We start from the raw sequence: 22,127 nt of genomic DNA, 5'->3' as shown, positions 1-22,127 counted from the left end.
TTTGTTCCAAATTCAGCTCTCTGTTCTTCAAGCCCAGAGGACCCAGATCCACCTTAGCTGTCTGCCATGAAAAACTGGGGTCTACCCAGCTGCTTGTCAGCTCCTTGCCACTGCTGGCTGTTCAAAAAGATGGTTGTTTGTCTATCCAGAGTTCCAGTGCAGTGATCTGGATCCAAGAAAGCTTTTAGACACACCTAAAACTATTAGGACACTGTGCCAAATAAGATATTAATAGAAGTGCTTTTCTTTTTTTTTAATTAATTAAATAATTAATTAATTAATTAATAATAGTATTGGGGCTAGAGAGGTGGCTCAGCTGCTAATAGCACTGTCTGGTCTTTCAGAAGACCCAAGTGCAATTCTCAGTACCCACACAGCCGTCTGTAACTCTAATTCCAATTAATCTGACATCCTCTTCTAGCCTCCATAGGCACACACATGGTAAACAGACCTACATGCAGACAAAATGCTCATACACATAAAAGAGTTAAAGTATTTTAATTAGAAAAACAACCAACCTTGAGGTGGTTAATAGAGCAAATGAACAACAGAGCCTATTTCCCACTGTTTAAGTTACGTCATCAGAGAAGAGACAGTTACTGGGTGCCAGCACCACTGGAGCAGTCTGTCTGCTCTTACAAGCCCAGCTCAAGCTGTAGACTTGTTTCCTGCAAGGACACCCCCAGGTTGTAGAAAGGTCAAGTCCATTCCTTTGTGGTGAGGCAGTGTTTAGTAACTGTAAGAGATCATGTTTCAGAACTGCTGTTCCTGTGAACTTGCCAGAGCAAGCCCTTCCCCTAACCTTTCCCTTCGGATTTACTGCTGCTCTTTCTCTGGGTATTTTCCAGACCCACTTCAAAAATCCAGACTGAGTTTGTATCCAAAGCAAATGTTGTGATCCCAACCCTTTGTTTTGGTGATTAGAGTTCAATTCTTTTTAAAAAAAAGTTTTCCCCATATCAGATAAAGCAAAGTGTGTATTATCTTTAAAAATAAATGTTTTATAATTTCAAAGAGAAAAGTTTGTACCACAGTAACCCATAGCGACCCATCGCATAGGTACTTCAGAGATGAAATGGGGCCAGGGATGGCACATGTGAGGCCTTGGGTTCTATCCCCAGTACCACAAAAGAGTGAAAGGGAGGTGTAAAAGTTCCTTCTTCTCTAGTGGCTTTAAGGCAGGAAGAGCATGGAACCAATTTGGATTTACTTGTATGTTCATCTTTCACTCTTGTGTTTCTCCATCGTGGTGCTTGCTCTTCTTAATTGTGAATGATAGAACAACTTGCTAGGGAAAATAGTTCCCCAGTGTTACCTTTTCCTTTGGGGAAGCAAAGGAATTTGAACCCCAGCCACCAAGACCGTGTGGCCTTCAGCATTTATGAAACATTCTTGGCTTGGGACTTGTCCTTCTCCTGGAAACATGGGCATAGCAGACCACTTCATTGTTGTGCATCCATTTGGTTGCTCCCGAAGATGAAATGAGGAGATTCCTGGGCTTGCCCGCCAGTGGGGTTGTGAGGCCAAGGAAGAAAGTCAGAATAGTTCTTACAGTCTCTGTGGCTTTGACAGTGAGTTGGCTGCTTTGGTGACTTCTTTCTTCTCAAATGAGGAAAGCAAGAAATAAATTTAATATTAAATAAAATTCTCCTTTCCCCTTTCAGGACTCTTTTCCTAGTTTGGTCTGCAAATAAGTAGGCATAATCATCAAGTTTTCTAAGTGACAAGTTTTTCTTGTTCCATCCATTTGCAAGTTAACAACTTGTAAACCTCCATCCAGGAAAAACCATGGGCTCATTGCCCATGTACATTAGGCAGCTAAAAGCTTTCCAGTGGAATGTATCACTATTAAAAATATTGTGAGTTTGGGAAAATATGCTGCAGTTTGACCTCCATGACCCTAACGTCCTCCTTTGCTGCCTTGACTCTTAGCAGCTGCAGAGAGTGACTCTGTAGGGGCCCCATCTGTGGGCTAGCCACCCAATGTCAAATAGATCTTTAGGGTTTATTTATATTCCTGGCTTCTCTGAACAACAAGTTATGGATTCTCAGGAGCATTTGATAGGGCTATTTCTGTGTGAGAGTGAATGTTGAGCTGGAAGGAATAGCTTCTCAGTTATCTTTGCACTCTTTGAGACAAAAGTCTGGCATGCTTGATCACACATTGGAGCCTCACGAGTGTGCAGATGCTCTTTAGTTGCCCAGGAGGGCTTCGGCCATGCAGGAACAACACAGAAAGCTTACCCTGTATGATTAGGCACTGAAAGGAAGATTCAGGCAGTACATTCAAGGTGATCAGAGAAGTGGAGCAGTAACTGTAGACAGAAGAGACTGGCCTGGTGGAGTCTGAGAACATCCTGATAACAAGGCCCCTCACAGCACCTGTTGGAGGTCTCAGCAGATAGGTGGACAGTAGGTAATCTATTTCATAAAGCATGTAAAATAGAAAGCCTTGGGGACTTTCATTGCTTGAAAGAAAGGTCCCACTTAGCCTTCTTGCTGCCTGCCTATATTTTAGTTTGGTTCAAAAAGTAAAAGAAAGGACTTTAAATTTTTTACCTTGATTTTGTTGGGCTTTTTGGTATTTTACAGCTGTAAAGTGCAGCCAGGTGGTGGTAGTGCACACCTTTAATCCCAGCACTTGGGAGGCAGAGGCAGGCGGATCTCTGTGAGTTCGAGGCCAGCCTGGTCTACAGAGCGAGATCCAGGACAGGCATCAAAACTACACAGAGAAACCCTGTCTCGAAAAACAAACAAACAAAAAAAGCTGTGGAGTGTCAGGATCTGTTATCTAGTGTTGGTGAAGGAGAGCAGTGCTCTGGAGATCTTACCAGAACGTGCTCCTCTCTGGTTTCAAACTGGACCTCCATCCCATTGGCCATCTCCAAGAAAGTGGTCTCTAACCAGCTGTGAGCTCAGGTCAGTACCCCCTTTCCCCGACAGTGACCTACTCTATACAAGTCTCCACTCATCCCTTAGCCTTGGGGAAGCTCTGATCTGGGAACCTAAGTTGAACTGCCCATGTTCCTACTAGTGAGCTCATGAATCCCAGTGAAGCCGTACTAGCTCTTGTTGAAATGATACATGTTCTGAGTGTGGCAGTGCATTAAAAGGCACATGTCAATGGCTGCATCGCAGGCCTGTGAAAATTGACTGAGGACTTAGAGATAGGAGTGTGGGTGAATTTGTCAAGACATAGTTGCCCTTTTATACTTCAGAGTCTTATTGTATTTTGACCCTTGTGGGCAAGGTAGCTATTGGCTGCTTGGGACATTACTTGATGAGAAGTTGTCATAGTTTTATCCACTTTAAAAAGTTTCTCAGGTTTCAGAGCCTGTAAAGAGAAGGGAATAATAAAGATTGAACCCAGGGCCTTGTACATTTGTTAGGCAAGTGCTCTTCCACTAAGCTGTACCTGTGCTGCTGAGGAATTTTTAAATTTTAAGGTAACTTGGTGTATATGCGTTTGTTCTACTGCTCCTCCTAATGAGTACAAAAGGAAACCGGAGTCCTCTTGGAGGAAGGCTGGGCCTCATGACTGAAACTTTTTTAAAGAGACAGTGGATCTTTTCTTTGAGAACAGTCCCTTTTCCTTTGAGAGAAAACCTTCTTTAACATGCTGCAGTGGTGGCTTGCTGACTCAAGGCCAGCTATGGAATGAATTTTGTCTGTCTGTTCCTGATTCGGGAAATGACTGAGAGGAGCAGGCTCCAGCCTCTAGCCGGCAGGAATGTCTTTTTAAACAGTCAGGCAGATTCCCAGATTAGAAGGAGTCTATGCAGCTGATGTCACTATTTCCTGAGTAATTCTGGGTGGTTATTTACTGTATCTGGCTGCCAAGGGCCAGAATCTGTGAATGAGCCTCATTATTAGGACTCCAGGTTGCAGGCATGGAGGGAAGAGCCGATTGTTGCTACAGTTAAGGCGAAGATTTCAAAGACCTGCCGCCTACCAAGCCCCAGGGAGGCGGTGAGGAGTAGGGGGGCTGGCCACGCTCCCTGGGCTGCATTCTAAGGCGTTTACAGGATGGCACACAGCCAGGACTGAGACACCGCCCGCATTGCCACGGAGGCCGCTGTGCAGCCTGGTGGTGGTAAGTGGGGTGTTTCTAGCTTAGAGCAGGCAGTGCTTTAGAAGCACCTGTAAGTACTGTTGCAGTTTTCCTTGTTTTCTTGATGTAAAAGTTAGTATACTATTGTACTGAACTAGTGGGGAGATCTTGGCCCCCTGTGAGTTGATCACCATGTGCTGGTGAGTTGGAGCTATGTGGGAGTCTGCTTTCATGCAATCTGCCAGAGGCATGTAGCTACTTGATACAGAGGTGCTTGGGATCTCTCAGGGTCCTTCTGTTCTGCGCAGGATAAACTCCAGTGTGCATACAGTTCATCTTGTTTGGCCTTTGTTTCATCAGGATCTTTTTCTTACCAACCGTCTGTCTTACCTATGGCTGTTATTTAAATACACTTGCCAGTTGATACCATGGTTGTTCTAGAATCCTTTTGTGTAGGGCTAGAAACCTGATCACTTTGTGGATATAGGCTCCTTTCTCTGTGACTGTCTTCTACTGGGAGTAACTGGTGTCCCATAGATGAGTAGGGGCGGGTGATTGGCTGTCAGCTCCCCTTAACACAATGTGTTGTTTCTCCAGCACAATCCTGGAGGAAGAGAAGGTTCAGCAAGAAGAACGGATGAGGATGGAGTCCAGAAGACAGGCGACCGTGTCCTGGGAATCTGGAGGGAATGATGAAGCACCACCTAAGGTAGCTGACACTCCTGCCCCAGCTTTGAGAGTCCTCTTGAACTGCAGTCTCTGGGAGTAGACTGTTGCTGTGCGACCAGCCCCTAAGCCATTGGCGGAGTAGGCACTGTAACATACTTACCCTCTTCTCTATAATTGCTCAGGGTGCAGCTCACCCTGTAGAAGCTGGGGAAGCCAGCAGAGACTTGCTGTGAAACTGCCTTTCCTTCCTTGCGGTGCTCCCAGGAGGTTTAGGTGGGACTTACACTTCTCTTGTTGGCAAGAGAATTAGAGATCTCCCAGTCAGTCAGGGTTAAAACACCAGACTAGGCCACGAGCACTAAGGGTTTGCTGTATTTCAAATAAGCACGCTTTCACCCACCTACACCCCTTTTGCTTTGGTTTTGCCGGAGCCTCAGGTGATGCTTCTGAGTTGTGGCTGCTGGCTAGGTGGTGGAGGGACACTGTATTTGCTCTCAAGCTTTGTCACATTAGGCATGACATGACACCTGGCCTTCTCTTGTCATCTCCTCTAACCTAGGGAGGAAGGCTGCTGCCTTTTACAATAGCCGGACAGTAGGTGAGGGTTTGGGACCCAGATGGCCTTTGCCACTTTGCACACAGTAAAAAAAGTCTTCACTTCCCTTTGATTTTGGATGGGGTAGACTCTTTATACACCAACTTGAATAAATAATCTAATTCAGACCTTTTTCTGAAAAGTAAAAGGATAACAGGCTTTTTTTTTATTTTTTAAAGTTGTTCCCTGCTATATGATATACTTTGTTAGCTAAAAAATTATTTTGTTTCGAAAAGTAGGAATCTGGTAACACAGAAACTGTGTGAGTATTGTACCAGGTGTTTTATCATGGTGTCTGACGTCATATGGCAATCCCGTGTTGAGCTGTGAAGTAGTGAACCTGGCACTCCCTGGAAGTAAGCATAGGTGGTGAGCTCAGATCAGTCTACAAAAAGCCTCATCAACCTAGTTCTTCACAGAGGGCAAAACCCACCACCCGAGGGAGTGATACTTTGAGACAGGCATTGAAGAACCAGATGTTGTTCCCAATTTAACAACTGCAACAACAAACTTTTTCCTTACCTACAGAAAAGACACCAACATTTCATCCCAGAACTAATGGCCCTCCATATGGGCTGTTTACCATTTGTGTGTGAGTTTCTGTTTTCTTTTGGGGGATTTTTGTCTTTTGCCTCCTGCCTCAGCCTCCCGATTTCCTGTGACAACTGCAAAGTCGTCCCATATTGGGAGGCAAGAAAAATCTAATCACTTAGTTCTCAGGCCTGGGGTCAAGCAAATCTCTTCATTTGAGGCTTGGCTGGTAACAGTCTAATGAATGACAGGGTGCATTATTCTAAACCTCATTCTCTTAGTTTATAGGACGGAGATGTTAGTACTCCTGCCTCTTGGAGACCTTGTTGGAAATGCACCCGGTGGCACTTCTCTAAGCTAAGAGTAGCTCTGCCACAGAGTTCAAACTGCCAGTGCCTAGGTATCTTTAACTTTTCCTAATAATCTGTTGGGTTTTGGGGGTTTTTTGGTTTGGTTTTGGGGTTGTTGGTTTTTTATTTTTTTGAGACAGAGTTTCTCTATGTAACAGCCCTGTCCTGGAACTCTCTGTGTAGACCATGCTGGCCTTGAACACACAGAGATCTGCCTGCCTCTGCCTCCCGAGTGCTGGGATTAAAGGCGTGCGCCACCATTGCCCAGCTATTTTTCATTTTGACAGATTTATTTTAAATTAGGCTCATGTGGTAGAGGTGGTTTGGCTTCTTCTGGATCGTAAGTTAAAAGACTAGCTCATAAGTTTTTGAGTATCCTTCCTGTGTGTACTCAATTCCCCCACTGGTGGTGTTTCCAAATTCACATTCTGAGGCATTCTTCAGGATTCTTCTCACCCTCACCCTACCCTACCCTCGCCCATTTATTTGTTTAAAGCAGAGGTCAGTTAAATGCTGCCTGAGCCAGTTCGTTGCACTTTTGTTAGAACACAGCTTCACGCACTCATGTGACCATTGTGTAGGCCTTCGGACCAAAGATGGTCTCCTAGTCCTGTTTTACTACTTTGACAGTTGAATGAGTGGGACTATTAGTCAGTGTCAACAAACTTCACCAGTGAACACTAACTATATCCCCACCACCATCACCATGCTCATACCCTAAAAAAAACTCACAGAGCAGCCCTGATGTAGTGGTGCCATGTCGAGTGAAGGCCTGTCCAGCATGCACAAGAGGAACATGTTATTTAGATTGGTGAATTTGATGGACATTTTCTCATAAAATAAAGGGAGTAAAAGCCCTCACTTCAATGAAAACCATTCCTAAAACTTTAATTTTCAAGCAAAAATTCTAATTGTGAGTAACTTAGCACCTTGACCATGATAATTTCCAGGTTGATAGGCTGTTTTGGAGGTGTCACAGCAATGTTAACACGTGATTGTTAGAAGTTATTGTGTTAACTTCCTGGGAGATACAGACAGACATCTCTTCACTCCAGAGAGGGCTTCAATGATCAAGTCCAGCTTGCTAGACCAGGTGATGTCTTGTTCTTACAGAACTGTCACTGTCCTTTCTCACCTGGCTGTCAGGAGTGCAGGGCATAAGAAGGGAGCTGGTACGTGCAGAGGCCTGAGGCAGATATATCCTAGCTTACTTGCTTTAAGGACGTGACTCATGCTGGATGGATGGCTCAGGAGTTAAGAGCACTTAGTGCTTTTGGAAAGGACCTGGGTTTGATTCTCAGCACCTAGATGGCAGCTCACATCCATTGACATCAGATCCCCCAGCCCCAGGGGATCTGATGCCCCCTTCTTTCCCATAAAGGCACAGACACACACATGGTACACATGCATATATGCAGGCAAAACATTTATGCCCAAAGTAAATCCAAAAATCTTTTAAAAGAATGACTCACTGTGTGATGTTTAGTAGAGGTTTTACCTTGTTCAGGTTGATTTCTTTCATGTTATTTTTTATTTGATGAAGCATAAATGTATTTGTTAAAAGAGTAGAATTGTGGCACAGATTTGGGGTTTCCACTAATGTCGACTGTGCGAGCCTTCTTGCAGCACCTGACTATTCTGAGCCTATTTAAAGTACAGTGTAAGGATGGTGATATGACTTTACAACATTGTTGGCAGAATGATCCATTCAGTGTATACAGGATACACTGCATAAGCCACAAGTGTGTGTTTTCTGAGTGTTTTATATGCCACTTTCTACATTTAAGTGGATACTATCATACAGCTGTTGCCCCGTCTTGAATTCAGAGGCCTATCCCATACAGTTAATGCACTACATCATTTTCTTAATCATCACCTTCCTGGGCTGTTTGATTTTGTTTAGCCACTCATTAGTTGGCAGAAGATATTGCTCGCCCTTTCTAACTGTTACAAGCAGTGTTCTTAAGAACAGTATTTGTTATGTGGGCTTAAATCCTCATTTCTCAGGTGGGTTTGCTGGGTCTTATGGTAATTCTATATTTTGTTTTCTCAGGGATCAGCTAGTACTCTACATATCAGCTGCTCCATTTTATGTTCCCAGCAGCAGTACACTAGCCTGATTGCTCTACCGCTCGCCTCACTTTTATTTGTGTCTTCCTTATTACTCTCCTAGAGGTCATAATACAGTCACTCATTGTGCTTTGGAAATTGCCCAAAGGTGCTAGGCATCTTTTTTGAGTCAGTCTGTATTCTTTGGGGTCTATTCTGTGTTGCCAGCTTTGTCCACTCTTAATCAGATGGCTGTTATTTTAGTACTCACCGTGGGAACTCTTGTCGTGCTGAGTACTTTTAATCTTCAGTTTGGCCTCCCTCCTATGCTGCCACCTGCAACACAAGCTTTTCATTTTGGTGATATAAATTTTATATATGATTTCCCTTTTGTCCATTGAGTTTTTGGTGTCATGCCCCCCCCACTCCCCATCAGGTGATTGAAAAGATTTGCTCCTGTTCCCTTCTAATGCTGTTACAGTTGGACCTCTTAGATTTAGGCTGTGAATCATTTTGAGTTAACTGTCAGGTAAGTTGTGGGGAAGGGTCAGTTGTTGAAGACTCTTCCCTTGCTGAAGTGTCTTGGCTTCCTTTGATTGTTCAAATTGTATTAGCAATATCTTTACTGTGAGACATTGTGTTTTCAGAATCAGAAGACTCATCCTTCTGATGCTTTGTTGATTTGTTCACAGCCCAGCAGACCTGGTTATCCTAGCCCAAGGTCCAGTGAAGGATTTTACCCCAGCCCACAGCACATGGTCCAGACCAATCACTACCAGGTATGAGTTGTTACAGATATATAACATGTTACTTGGCTGGTCAGCACTTACGTGGTAGGAAGAAGCTGAATTCATTTCTGTTCTCTGGTTTGTCTATTTATTTTGGTGAGTGGAAGCTAAGAAGCTAGTCACCTTGGTCTTTGCCTTGACTTTCATGCCCTTCCAACCTCACACAGGCTTACAACATTCATCAGTCACATCTTAAAGCAGGCAGGCCAGCCTCTGTGGCAGTACTTAGATCCATTCTCTCCCGCCTGCCTCTAAGGGGCAAGGCAGAATGAATACTGAACTGTAGTTTTTCCAGAAGACAAAAATGAAATATAAAGCACTGTAACTGTAAATGAAGGCAGATGAGATAAATGGCCTGCAGATGAGCGTGTGGAGGAGTGCTGGGTTTGGAGCAGCCATCCGGGAGCACAGTAGTTAGCCAAGGGAAGAACATTAACATTGAACTGTAATCCCTGGATAGGCCCCATTGTTAAAGAATGCTAACACCGTAGTGTCAATGTACATACCATGGCCCCATTCTTTAGAAGGCATCTTTGTGCCCTTCCCAGCCAGTCAACCTAGTCCTAGAGGTCACCACCCTTTTGATCTCTGTTACCTGACTAGCAGAGGTGTGTTTTGCCTGTTATGGAGTCTGATGTAAGTGAAGTGGGGTGTGTGCTTGAGGGGTCAGGTTTTTTTCTGTTACAGGGTTTACTGAGGACATTCCAAGGGTTCCTGAGAGCAGGTTTACATAAAGGACTCTTGGGCCAATATGAACAAAAAATGCTTAGCCAGTACTAAGGTCCTAGGGGAGAAGGTAGGCATTGCTTCTTAATAGAAAACAAAAGGCCGTAAGTGGTAGTCTAGGAAGATGGGTTACTGGGTAAGTTTCAGACTCTGTATACAGTGTGTCACTCTCCACACACTCATGTACAGCCAAAGAAGATTCCCATCACCAGGAACTAGTTGAAAGGTGATCGGTCAGACCTGTGTTCTGGGAGACACTGCTTCATGATAGTCACCCTCTGGAGCAAGGAGAATAGGTCCCCAAGTTTATTCATCTACTATCTAGGCTTTAGGACATGAAAAGGAAGTCTGCCACTCCTCCTGGAAGGATACATAGTGGAGTATGTTCCAGCTCAGCAAAAGAGCTGAATCTCTGATCAGAACAAAGATCAGAGCAGTGGGAGGTGTGTGGATAGGCTAAAGAAGGCAAACTCACTTCTGACTAATGAGAGACTCTAGGTGCTGGCACACAGCACAGCTACCCTGCAGAAGAGCCTGGCTCTTCTGGAAGTCAGTGCTCAGCTGACCCTGACCCTGAGGGGGAAATGGACAGCAGCAGCATCTGCTTTCTGGGGTAGCTAACGGTTCTGTGTGTCGTCACAGGCATGCAGGAAACTGGACAGGCTTGAGGACACGTTTGCAAGGGTCTGATCCCACTACTTTGGAAGCCCCTGAGGGTTATTTAGAAAACTGCAGTAAGTTACACAGAACCTCTTCTTTCTAAAAATTTTTGAAAGTTCTGTTAATAGTGTAGGACTTTTTAATCCAAAAAAAAAAAAAAAATAGTGATGTCGGGGCTGGAGAGATAGCTCAACAGTTAAAAGCACTTACTGCTCTTGCAGAGGACCCAGGTTTGGTCCCCAGCACCCACATCAGGTGCTTACAACTGCTGGTAACTGTAATTTCAGGGAATCTAACCCCCTCTTCTGGCCTACATGCAAGTGATGCACATACAGACAGGCAGGCACATGCACACACATAAATATATATAAAAGTAGAAAAAAAAACAGTGGTGTAGCACTAGTATCCAGTAGGATTTTTTTATTAATTAGATACTATCCCTGGGAAGTTTGAGCATTTACCAGTGCTCAGGGACCTAAATGTGGACAAACCTTTGCTGAAGGACAGACATGTTGATATTTGGGAATGTGAATTTCAACATGCATTTATCTCATCTCACCAAGTAACTGGCAGCTCTGGCCATATGACATCCTGAGTCTGCTCCCTGTTCTTTCAGCTGAAGAGAAGCCATTTCAGGAGAACTTCTGCTTTCCTTGTGTCTGGGTTTTGTCATTATGTCCCCCTGAACATTCTCTCTGAAATAGAAGCCATGGCCTCTCCCACCACCATCAGCCTCTTATTCACTGGAGAAAATCATTTTGGATTTTTGTTGTGGTTTTTATCCTTGTTTGGAGTGAGTTTGGAACTTTGGGGGCTTTTTGAAAAGGTCACACTATGTTGCCATGGCTGGCCTGGAACTCATAATGTACACTCCTAGAGATTTGCCCGCTTCTTCCCCTCAAGTGCTAAGATCAAAGATGTGCATCACCACACCTGGCATGTTTGGAAGTTTGGGGACAGGATCTCATTATGTGACTGTAAGCTAGCCTGGGACTCACTGTGTAGATCAAGCTGGCCTCAAACTTAGGATCTCCTGCCTCTGGCTTACAGGTGCCAGAAATATAGGCCATATGCCACCATATTCAGCTCTGCTGTTTGGTGGGGTTGTGTTTTGTTTGTTTATTTGTTTGTTTTTTGAGACAGGCACTTACTTTGAAGCCCAGGCTGACCTCAAAGTCTTGGCCTCTTGCCTTAGCTTCCAAGTGCTAGAATTACATGTTTTCAGCATGATGCCCAGCAGATATTTCATGGTTGCTGTAGCTCTTGTTAGGGCATGATGTTGAGTTGGGGAGGAAAGGGAAATTCTGGAACTGAACATGAAACAACTGTATTGTGGCTCCTATCGCCTTCATATCCCGTGACCTTGAGTACTTCTATGATGTACAGATTCCAAAATAAAATAATTTCTTCTTTTAAGAGCATATGGTGTGGAAACTGGGTGGTGGTGGCACACGCCTTTAGTCCCAGCACTTGGAAGGCAGAGGCAGGTGGATGTCTGTGTTTGAGGCCAATCTGGTCTACTGAATGAGTTCTCGAACAGCCAGAGCTACACAAAGAATCCTGTCTTGAAAAACAAACAAAAAAGAGTGTGGTGTGGTGTGGGTGTGTGTCCGTGTCCATGCACACTTGTCCTTGTGTATGCAGGTTTATGTGGAGGTCAGAGGACAACTTTGAGTGTCACCTTCAGGAATGCCATCTTCCTCCTCCTTTCATTGGCCCAGAGTTCACCAATTAGCATAGACTGTCTGGCCACTAAGCCTCAGGGATCCCCATCACTGGCATTACAAGTGTGTGTCACCATGCCCTGCATTTTTACCTGTGTTCTGGGAATCAAACTTAGGTCTTCATGCTTATAAGGCAACCTTCACCAACTGAGTTAGCACTCTCGCCTCAGAAGTGACTAACTCCTTATGTCCTGGGATATGCTCAAATTCATTGTCTAATGCAGAAGCAGAAAATTGTCTTACCTGAAAGTTTCTTTAAGCACCCATTTCTGGACTGGAGAGATGCCTCAAAGCATGGTACTCTTGCAGAAGACTCTAGTTCAGTTCCCAGCATCTACATCAGGCAGCTTACAACTGCCTGTCTGATGCCTCTGGCCTATGTGCACCTGTATTCTGATGTACATACCCACACAGAAACATATATAATTTTAAAATAATATAAGTAAAACAAAACAAAAACTCATCAGAGCACTGGTGACACACACAGGCCTATAGTCCCAGCACTCAGGAGGCAGAGGCAGGTGGATCTCTGAATTTGAGGTCAGCCAGGGCTTCACAGAGAAATCCTGTCTAAAAAAACAAACAAACAAACAAACAAACAAACAAAAAACTTCGTTTATGTGCCCTATCAGCTACCTGCATTCCTGAGCTCCTGGTCACCTTCTTCTATGTTTATTCTGAATTCATAGTTGATCATATCTTACTATTCTGTTTCTATCCTGCACTTGAGGACCCTTGTGATTATATTGGACCCACCCAGATAATTTGAGTCTCCAGTTGTGCCCATGATTTAGAGGTGCATCTATAAGGTCCTTTTTGTCAAATCAGAGAATAGATATGTTCAGAGGATCAGAGCTTGAATCTGGGGCCTTTTCTGCCTACTGTGTGTTCTCCTTAGTAGGAGTTGTTTGGTTTTGAAAATCTAGCAGAAGCTCTGTTCTATCAGAAGCTTACACTGCCTCCTGAATCACTCACAGGTCTCTGGCTACCCGGGTTCCCATGGAATCCCAGCCATGGCTGGCAGCATTTACCCAGGTCAGGCATCTCTTCTGGACCAGACAGAATTGTGGAATCACAGACCTCAGGAGATGTCCATGTGGCAGCCCAATGTGGAGGTAAACAGAATGTTCTTGCTATAGCCAGTTAACAGACAAAGTGTGGTTTAAGTCACCTGTTATTTATAAATCTGAAATTGCTTAATTGTGATTATTTAATTCTAAAATCTAGATACCCCATTTAGCCAATTATATCAGTCCATACCAAGAATTCCAGATGAGGCAGGAGGAGTGAGTTCCAGGCTAACCTGAGCTGCATAGCCAGGCCTTGTCTCAAACAAAACAAAGGCTGAAGCGATGATTCAGCAAATAAAAGCACTTTATCAGGGCAAGCCTGACAACCTGAGTTGATCCCCAGTACACACTGTGGAAGAAGAGGACCAAGTCCTGAAAGTTTTCATCTAACTCCATCCACATGTATGGGTACACATATATAGTAATAATAAAGGCAAATGTAGGGGGCCGGAGAGATGGCTTAGAGGTTAAGAGAACTAGCTGCTCTTCCAGAGGACCCGGGTTCAGTTCCCAGCACCCACATGACAGCACATAACTGTCTGTAACTCCAGTTCCAGAGGGCCTGACACCCGCACATAGACATACATACAGGCAAAACACCAATGCACATAAAAATAAATAAGTCTTAATTAATCTTTAAAAAAAGAGAGAGAGAGAGAGAGAGAGAGAGAGAGAGAGAGATGCCCCTTCTACTCAGTCTTTTCCAGTTTTATGTTTCTATCCTAAGTGCTAATGTATTCTTTTGTGTGTTGAACAGTTTCTTAGAAGCAGCCCATACACATGAATATTAGACACAGTAAATCTCAGCCTTCAGAGAGATGTCCACTGCTCTTTGACTTAACAGTTTTGAAAGACCCACAGCACAAAGTAGGAATATGAGAACGGACTCAGGAAACTCAATGTTCTGTCGACAATGTCTTTTCCAGGACTCAGCAGCTTTGGACCTTCGAGGGATGGGTCAGGTACTTCCCCCTCACCTGATGGAAGAGCGGCTAATCCGACAACAGCAGGAAATGGAAGAGGACCAGCGCTGGCTGGAGAAGGAAGAGCGATTTCTGGTAACCATGCTGCAGAGCACTCAGCCCCATCCACGTCTACCTCACACGCTACTGCAGAACTCTGTTTCTAAAGCAAAAGGCTTACTTTACATCTGGTCTCAACCCTTGCCATCATGGGCTGTTTGTTATTTTTTATGAAATTTTAGGAATCCATTTCCAGAATTTTGTAGTGTATTATGGCTCAGAGATTTCTCTGTTTTTTTTTTTCCATTGCCACATTATTTACACAGAAAATGTTAGTGTGAAGGTAAAACTTTGATCTCAGCCCTATAGACATGTGCTAACATAGCTGCAAGTCCTGCCTGCCTACTGCCCCTGCTGTAGCATGTCTGACAGATGTATCTGGACCTTGAAGAGAGTGGTCTTTCAGGCAGCTCTTGCTGACAGCCTCATCCAGAAGTCCCTTGGGGACAGAGAGCTCTCTGTCTGATCCTTCTGGATTGCTGAGTCCTTGCCTCAGCACTGGGATTTGTGAGACTTGTTCTTTCTCCTCTACAGCCCTAGAAAAAAAATGTAGCTAGAAAGAACCAGGGTTCCTGCTACTTCCACAAAGTCTTTCTTAGTAGTTTTACCTGGGGAACCCAAGCCTGGCTTCTCATGCTTTGGCTGAGTCATTATTCACCAATGTCACATGCATTGATTAGATTTTGTCAGTTTGATACAGGCTAGAGTTACTTGAGAAGAGGGACTCTCAGTTAAGAAAATTCTGTAGACAATTCTGTAGTGCATTTTAATAATGATTGATGTGAGTGGGCCCAGCTCACTGGGCGCAGTGCCACCCCAGTGGTCTCCAATCGTGTAAGAAAGCAGGCTGAGCAATCTATAGAGAAAAAGTAGCACTCCTCCATGGCCTTTGTCTCAGTTCCTGCCTCCACATGGAGCCTGACCTGAGAGTTAAAAGCTGAAATAAACCCTTTCCTCCCCAAGTTGCTTTTGGTCATGGTGTTTTCTCTTAAATAGAAACCTAAGATACCACCTTAGTGTTGCCCGTTATGCTAAGAGACAAGGTACAGAGAGGGCAGGAGCCAATTCTTGTCCTAAACTCTTTGAGGTCTATGGCAGGAAGCATTGAAATCAACCAGTGGTGGTATGAAAGGTAGTGGTTTCAAGCTGTACTCTGCAGACTTCATCAAGGTGTGATTCTAACTTCATTCATTGGATATAGCTTTCTCTTTTTGAGAGGGGGTGTGTCTGCACTGTGTTGACAATTGAATCCAGAGTCTCATGCATCCTAGCTAATTGCTCTAACACTGATCTACACAGGTTAAAGTACACTCCACCAGTTTGAATGCAAAGGTGGCTCTGTTTAAACTAAAGTTAAAACAGTGAATGCTTTTACACTTAAGCTGATGGAATGTGTTTTATTTAGCCTGTGCAGACAGCTAGTGCATTGAGTGTACTCTTGGAGAAGTCCTAGGGCCAACTAAGGGAACAGCCAGAAGTTGCGCGCATGAGAGCCAGAGCACACTGGGAAGGTTCTGTTTTTCAGTATTTGTTTTTTGTTTTTTGGGTTTTTTTTATTACATTGGGGGGGGGGGCATGGCTTGAGTGTGCTCTGGCATGTCTGTGGAGGTCAGAGTACAACTTGGAGTCATGCAACCAGGGGATGGCCTCAGGTTATCGGGCTTGGAGGCCTGATACTTTACTTGATGAGACATCTTGCCAGCCCTCAGTCTTATTTCTCTTTCAACCTCAGTTGCAGCACATACTTCATATTTCAAATGTCTGCCCCTTCAGAACAGTACATCGTCTCTTAACACATGTTCTTAGCAAAGTTAACAGTGAGAAATAGGACAGTAAACAGTAGCAATATTGCTTATATTCATATGGCATTTTCTATATAATGTTCCTGTATAAGTCATTCAATTTTCACAGGTACCCTGTACAATTAGGACATGTTAATCTTAATCTTTTGTTCAACCCCTTGGGTGCCATGTGTGCCTCAGAATTCACGGGTTTTTTTTTTCAACCACTAAGAAACTTAATGTATGACACAAGTTATTGTTTTAGTTCTCCATTAAACTACCAGAGTCAACCATTAACATTTCTACACAAAATACAAATACATTACAGGGAAATAAAGATAATTTATTTTTATTTGGTCAGGTCTTACTACTAAATCAGATACCTTTAAACTAAAAAATGCAAGTTTAGATTTGGGGAGTAAGGCTGAATAAATGGACTTGTGTTTCTTCATTGAGGTAAGGTGCAGATGCAGAGCAGTGGTGTGTCAGCACTGGGAACCTATGCTCCATCCTGAGTGGCCCTCCAGTGTTGCTGCATATTCTTCTCTGTGGGGCTGGGGTTTACCATGCTGAGCTGTCATGTTTCTTATCACATGGATTTACACTTTATATCCCTTTGGAGAAAAAGAGTATCCTATATTTTCAGGATCTTCAATTAGTTAAGGCAGATCTAGGTTTTAAGTCATGCAACAAAATAATAATAATAGTAGTTGTAGTAGTAGATTAGTTCTCCTAATCTGAGTAGTCAATTTGGGAGTGAATCTAAGAATACACCCATTGTTCCCTGACCTATATCTTAAGCTTTTTTTTTCCAGAAAGCCTCCCCACCGTGTACACACACACACACAGCATACATTGCATTTTATTTGTTTGTTTATTTGTTTGTTTGTTTATTTTTCAGAGCTGAGGACTGAACCTAGGGCCTTGTACTTGCTAAATCCCCAACCCCATATGTTGCATTTTAAAAAGAAATTACTTGAATTTGCTGATAGGTTTTAGTGCAGGTTTGGTGTATGTGGCTCCACTGAGCAGAGGTTTGCTGCTGGTCACTGTGGAATGCTGTCACCAGGTTTCTGTGCCAACTGAGGTCAGAAGAAAAGAGGAGCCTTGGGCCTCCTGTGGTGCTAAGGAGACAGCAGAGTCCAGATGATGTGTGAGCTAAGGCTTAAAAGAGAGACTGGAATTTGCAGAGCAAACAGGCACAGGAAACACATTCCAGGCAGTGGGAAGAGCGTGGGTACTGACGTGGGGTCATGGGACTGGCTTAGCCAGATGTGACCCAAGCTGATCTCCTGAGGGAGTTGGGGAATTCTCATCCGAAGGCTCGGGGTGCCTGCATTCTGCAGGCTTGGTTTTCTTTGAGTATATGTGCATGTACTGCACCTCTCATTCTGAAGCCCATGGTGAGTTCTGGTGAAGGCCTAACTCTGTGCAGAGTGTCTCCAGCCTCTGGGTAGCTCAAGTGTGTGTGCATAGCCCATCTACAGAGCTGAATGACACATCCCCAAACCCCTGACTTTAATGTCCACCTTGATGAGTCTCCCTCCATGTGCAGCAGCAGGGCCTGCTGGAGTGTCTTTACAATTCAATTCTAATTTTCCGGTGTAGGTTCTGAAATCTCTGAGGAGGTCCCTGCCTTTGCTGCCTGAATAAAGTGCTGTCTGTCTGTGAAGAGCCTCACCTCTCTCACCTCCTCCTTGGCATTGAACTTCCCAGTTGTGCATTTTGTGTGATGCACTCTGTTGTTACTTAGGACTTTAGCTGCTGCTGTTACAGGACCTCACTAAATTGTCCAAGATAGCCTTGGATTTACTCATTGTGTAGCTTAGAAGGTTCCAAGACTGCAACCCTCCTCCCTCAGAGTAACTGAGATCACAGACCTAAGCCAGCATACCCCCAGCTTGCCCTCTGCCTTCTAACAGTCACCTTGTGAAGGCTTTCTTTGACCATCCACTTAGATTTTCTAGATGCCCAGCTGAGTTGCTTTTTCAGTGTTTTTTTTTTGTTTGTTTGTTTAAATTAGGTTGGGGATGTATCTCAATGGTAAGATGCTTGACTAGTATGTGTAAGGTGCTGAGTTCTGTCCTTGGTATAGGGAAGGAAAAAAAATCACATACCTATAATCCTAGTACTCAGCTGGACTGAGACAGTGTTGCTTTGAGTTCTTAGCCAACCAGGGCTACAATCTGGGATGCAGTGTCAAACCTCCTTGAGTTTTCTTTCTTCATTTTCAGTTCTTGTTACAATATTTTTCTCCTGAAGAATTGTCTGCTTGTGCCTTGTGTTCTTTGTCTGCTTTCATTTAAAGATGTCTGTTCTCCATGAAGCGTGACTGTGTGTGTTAAACATTCTCATCAAAAGAGGAAGCTTTGGACAGGCCTTCCAAATTCAATGGAAGTCTCATAGGCTTGGGTGCCCTCTGCAGACAAATCTACATGTTTGCGGCTGCTGAGCTGGGCTTTGTACTAGTTCATTCAGAGCTTTGATTGATGCTCATCGGTTGAGTGATTATATCCTGGTGGGGGTGTTTTCAAGGCATCCTCCTCTTCCTCCCCTCCTTCTCTCATCCCCATCTCCCCTCCCCCTTCTTGGCTGTTTTTCCAGAACATCAAAGTCACCAGATCCTGAACTAACTCTCTGAGCTTTCTGTTTGTTTTCCTAACGTTCCCCTTATACACTTACCCTGTAAAGCTGAGGTGTTGTCCCTTCTTGGCCTTCTCCCATGCTCACGGTCACCAGATCCTCTTAGTTTTGAGTCCTGCCGCTCTCACACCTTCCCTAGCCATATCAGGTGCCTCACAGGCCCACCCAGTCTCTTAGCATGTGCTAATGAGCAACTTTGTGCACAACAGTAAGGCAGATGCTGTGCCCATTGCCTGTGGGGAGGAGAAAGCAGCAAACTAAGGAAGCAGTGGACAGAGGAGAGAGTTAAGTGCTTTGAAAAGAATCTGGAGAGGGGTGCCTTTCAGCCCCAGAGAGAGAACAGATGCAGAGAGAGCCCAGGGTAAACCTGCAGGGTAGGGCACAGAATGGACACTGTCTTATCCTAATCTAGTAAAAGAAAGAAAAGAAACAAAAAACAACCATAAAACATCCAAGTATCTCCTGCCACTTGCTATCTTCAGAATGCTGGCTGCAGTTGCACCCATTTCTATGTAGAGCCCTTGAAAGAGGAAGAGCAGAGCATACAGGGTAGAAGGAGGAAGCAGGCAAGCCTAAGGGCTTCCCTCTTGAGCTCCAAGTAGGTGGTGGAGAGAAGCTGTTAGATGAGTGACAAGTAAGCTCTACTGGCCCATTTTAATTGGAATAAATGGTCTCTGAAATGCTGTCACTCTTGCTCCATGTTTTTCCTGCTAAACTGGGGGCTCCTGGGAACAGTCAGTGTCCCTCCCATCACCATTCAGGCCCTGTACTTAGTATAGAAGGTACCAACCCCTGGAGTCAGTAAGCAGTGCTTACCTCATGCCTTTTCTTGTGCTTCTGCATCTGACTTGTTCCTACTGTCCATGTCTCTGGGCAGAGATACAGTCTGGAAGGCCACCGCTGAGATTTGGGTCCATACACCCTCCCTCAAGCAGACATGACCTGAGAGTGGAATGAAGGTCGAGTGTGGTGATGTATGAGTAGGAGAGAACAGAGCATATATCTGTAGACTCCTGCACCACAGAGCCATCTTGGAGCACATTGCACCTGTGTCCAGTCCCTGAACATCTGTTGAACCAGAGGCACTAGTGAGGGCTTGCAGCCACTTCAAAGAGACCATGCTAAAAGACAGTACAGGAACTGCCCTCTGTTGGATCCTCAAGGCTTCAGCACTCTAACTGGAGTGTGTTTCTCTCAGAGTGCTATGTCTGCAGGAAATGAGGGTCTTAATCAAGTGTGTAGACCATTATATATCAATACTCTCTTGAAATAAAAACCAATTAATAGAAAAATGATATTTCTAAAGAAACATTTGCAAGCCAAACCTCCTTATTTCTTTTAAATGTTGTCATGTGTGTACCTGTGAATTCGGACATGTTTGTGCATGCTATGTATGTGTATGTAGATAACTTTGAGAAGCTGGTTTTCTCCTTCCACCATGGAATGCAAGGGCCAAGCTCAGGTTCAGGTTTGTCACAGCAAGCACTTTCACTTCCTGAACCATCTCACTGGCCTAGGCTGCCTTATAAACTCTGGCATCCTAAAACAAAGTTCCTGGAGCTTCAGAAAGCCTCCACCATGTCCCCTGTGGTGAACTGGGCAGCACTTGTGGGTTGCACTCCCCACTATGAGCAGATAGACTCTGTTACTTGAAAGTTGACTGGTTCTGTCCATATACTATCCAGTTTTTTTTCCCCTCTGGATCACAATAGCTATTGCTTGAAAGACTTAGGTTTCCAGAACTCAAGCTAGGTTTTGAGGTTGCAGTTAGCTGCTACTGTCATCCACTGAGTCATTTATTAGGTGTTTGGGTGGGTCAGAGGTCTTTCTTCAGATCATAGTCCTGCACAGAATAATTTCAGTGACCACAGCTCCTGCCTGAGGTCACATGCCCTCTTGACAGCAAATTCTCTCCATTTTGCTGTGCCCCCTCTCCTGTCCCCAGCTCAAGATTGTGACCTTTCTTAGATGGTCTGTACATGTGAATCACTGTTGTAAAGCTCTTGCTAATGAACTCCTTTTCCAGAATGCTGGCAGCCAGAGCAGAGCTACAGTCTGATGAGAAATCTTGTTTTCCTTCTGAGCACTGCTTAAAATAGTGACTTGGCTTCTTATTACTGTGCACAGTACTGTACTAAAAAAGGGACTTTTTATAAAGTTTAAAATGTGGAAGTCCTGTCTACATAAAGCCTATTATGTGTTCCTCTCACACAGTGGACCCAGTCAGTCCTGATGAAAGAAGACCAAAGAGGGAGCTAGGGCACAGTAACAAAGGGCTGCTTGCCAGAGAACAGCCTGCTCTGACAGCCGTTGGCCTCCCTACAGGCTTCCTGGGAAAGGGCCTCTGTGTTGAAAGCCATGGGCATTTTTTAGCAAAACAAGTGTAGAGTCAGGAGCTGACCTCTTTGTTACTGTGTCCCTGGAACCTGATTCAATGCCACACAGGTGGAAGCAGCAAACAGAAACAGTGCAAGACCCCAAACTGCACAGAAGATCCCCTTCCAGTCATCAGAGGGCCGCTCTGACCAGGCGTATGGTACTGGAAGAAGAAATAAATGCAGGGCATTACCCCAAAAATTAAAAAGAGGGGGCACAAAAATGGCTCAGTGGATAAAGGCACTTGATACCAAGCCTGGAAACCTGAATTTGATCCTTGAGACCCACATGGTTGAAGGAGAAAATCAACTCCCTCAGGTTGTCCTCTGACTTCCACTCATGTACCATGGTCTGTACATATGCACATGTTCACATATGTACTAAATATATAAAATTAAAGATACTTACTATTTAAGAAGATAGAAATCATCCAAGGTGCACCTAAAGTTTGACACTGTGGGTTGGTTAGGCATAAGCTTACTGGTAGAGCACATGTCTAACATGTTCAAGGACCTCAGTTTATATTCCCAACACCAAAAAGGAAAAGAATTGTGAGCTTGTTGTCACAGACCCAAGAAATAATTACCACTTGGGAACACAAACAGCACAATGACATGGTGTTTCTTCTAGACATGGTGCTGGGCAGAGACAAGAAGACTAGCTGGAAACTGCGACGTGTATGGGGTTGGGGCTGCAGTATTTGAGAGTTGGGTATAAAACGACAGACTTAAGTCAGGATATCTGACAATAACATACACATGCCAAATGAAATTATTGTGGCCTTTGTTTTAATCTCTAGAAACCTGACGTGAGGCTCTCTCGAGGCAGCATCGACAGGGAGGACGGGAGTTTTCAGGGTCCGGTAAGCACCCACCTGTACTTTTCCCCAGAGCTTGGTCTCAAATTCTGCTGGGCTGGAGCCTTACAGATTGTATTTATTGTAAGAATTATAAGACATCCAGGCATATTGACATTCGTTCATGATATAGGATAGAATGGCCCTTCTGTAAATAATGTTGTGTTTGTTTTGTTTTTCGAGACAGGGTTTCTCTGTGTAGCTTTGTGCATTTCCTGGAATTTACTCTGTAGACC

At 44.2% G+C, this 22,127-nt stretch overlaps 1 protein-coding gene across 31 annotated transcripts in view; it reads left to right on the top strand.

Moving 5' to 3' along the window:
• Nucleotides 1-22,127, top strand: part of Ptk2 (protein tyrosine kinase 2) — a 221,218-nt gene that overhangs the window by 181,623 nt on the left and 17,468 nt on the right. For 19 of the 31 annotated variants that reach the window (XM_076556043.1, XM_076556040.1, XM_076556034.1 and 16 more), the window contains 5 exons: nt 4,649-4,760; nt 8,938-9,024; nt 13,121-13,258; nt 14,140-14,271; nt 21,835-21,897. In XM_076556043.1, coding sequence (XP_076412158.1) covers nt 4,649-4,760; nt 8,938-9,024; nt 13,121-13,258; nt 14,140-14,271; nt 21,835-21,897 — 532 coding nt within the window. Of the gene's footprint in view, nt 1-3,692; nt 4,094-4,648; nt 4,761-8,937; nt 9,025-13,120; nt 13,259-14,139; nt 14,272-21,834; nt 21,898-22,127 lie in introns of those variants that run through there. The other 12 variants (XM_076556050.1, XM_076556048.1, XM_076556049.1 and 9 more) reach the window with 3 other exon arrangements.

Source organism: Peromyscus maniculatus, chromosome 20 (assembly GCF_049852395.1).
Source record: "Peromyscus maniculatus bairdii isolate BWxNUB_F1_BW_parent chromosome 20, HU_Pman_BW_mat_3.1, whole genome shotgun sequence".
Taxonomy (NCBI): domain Eukaryota; kingdom Metazoa; phylum Chordata; class Mammalia; order Rodentia; family Cricetidae; genus Peromyscus; species Peromyscus maniculatus.
Note: the sequence above shows the minus strand (reverse complement) of the source record. Positions and strands in the feature narration are given on the sequence as shown.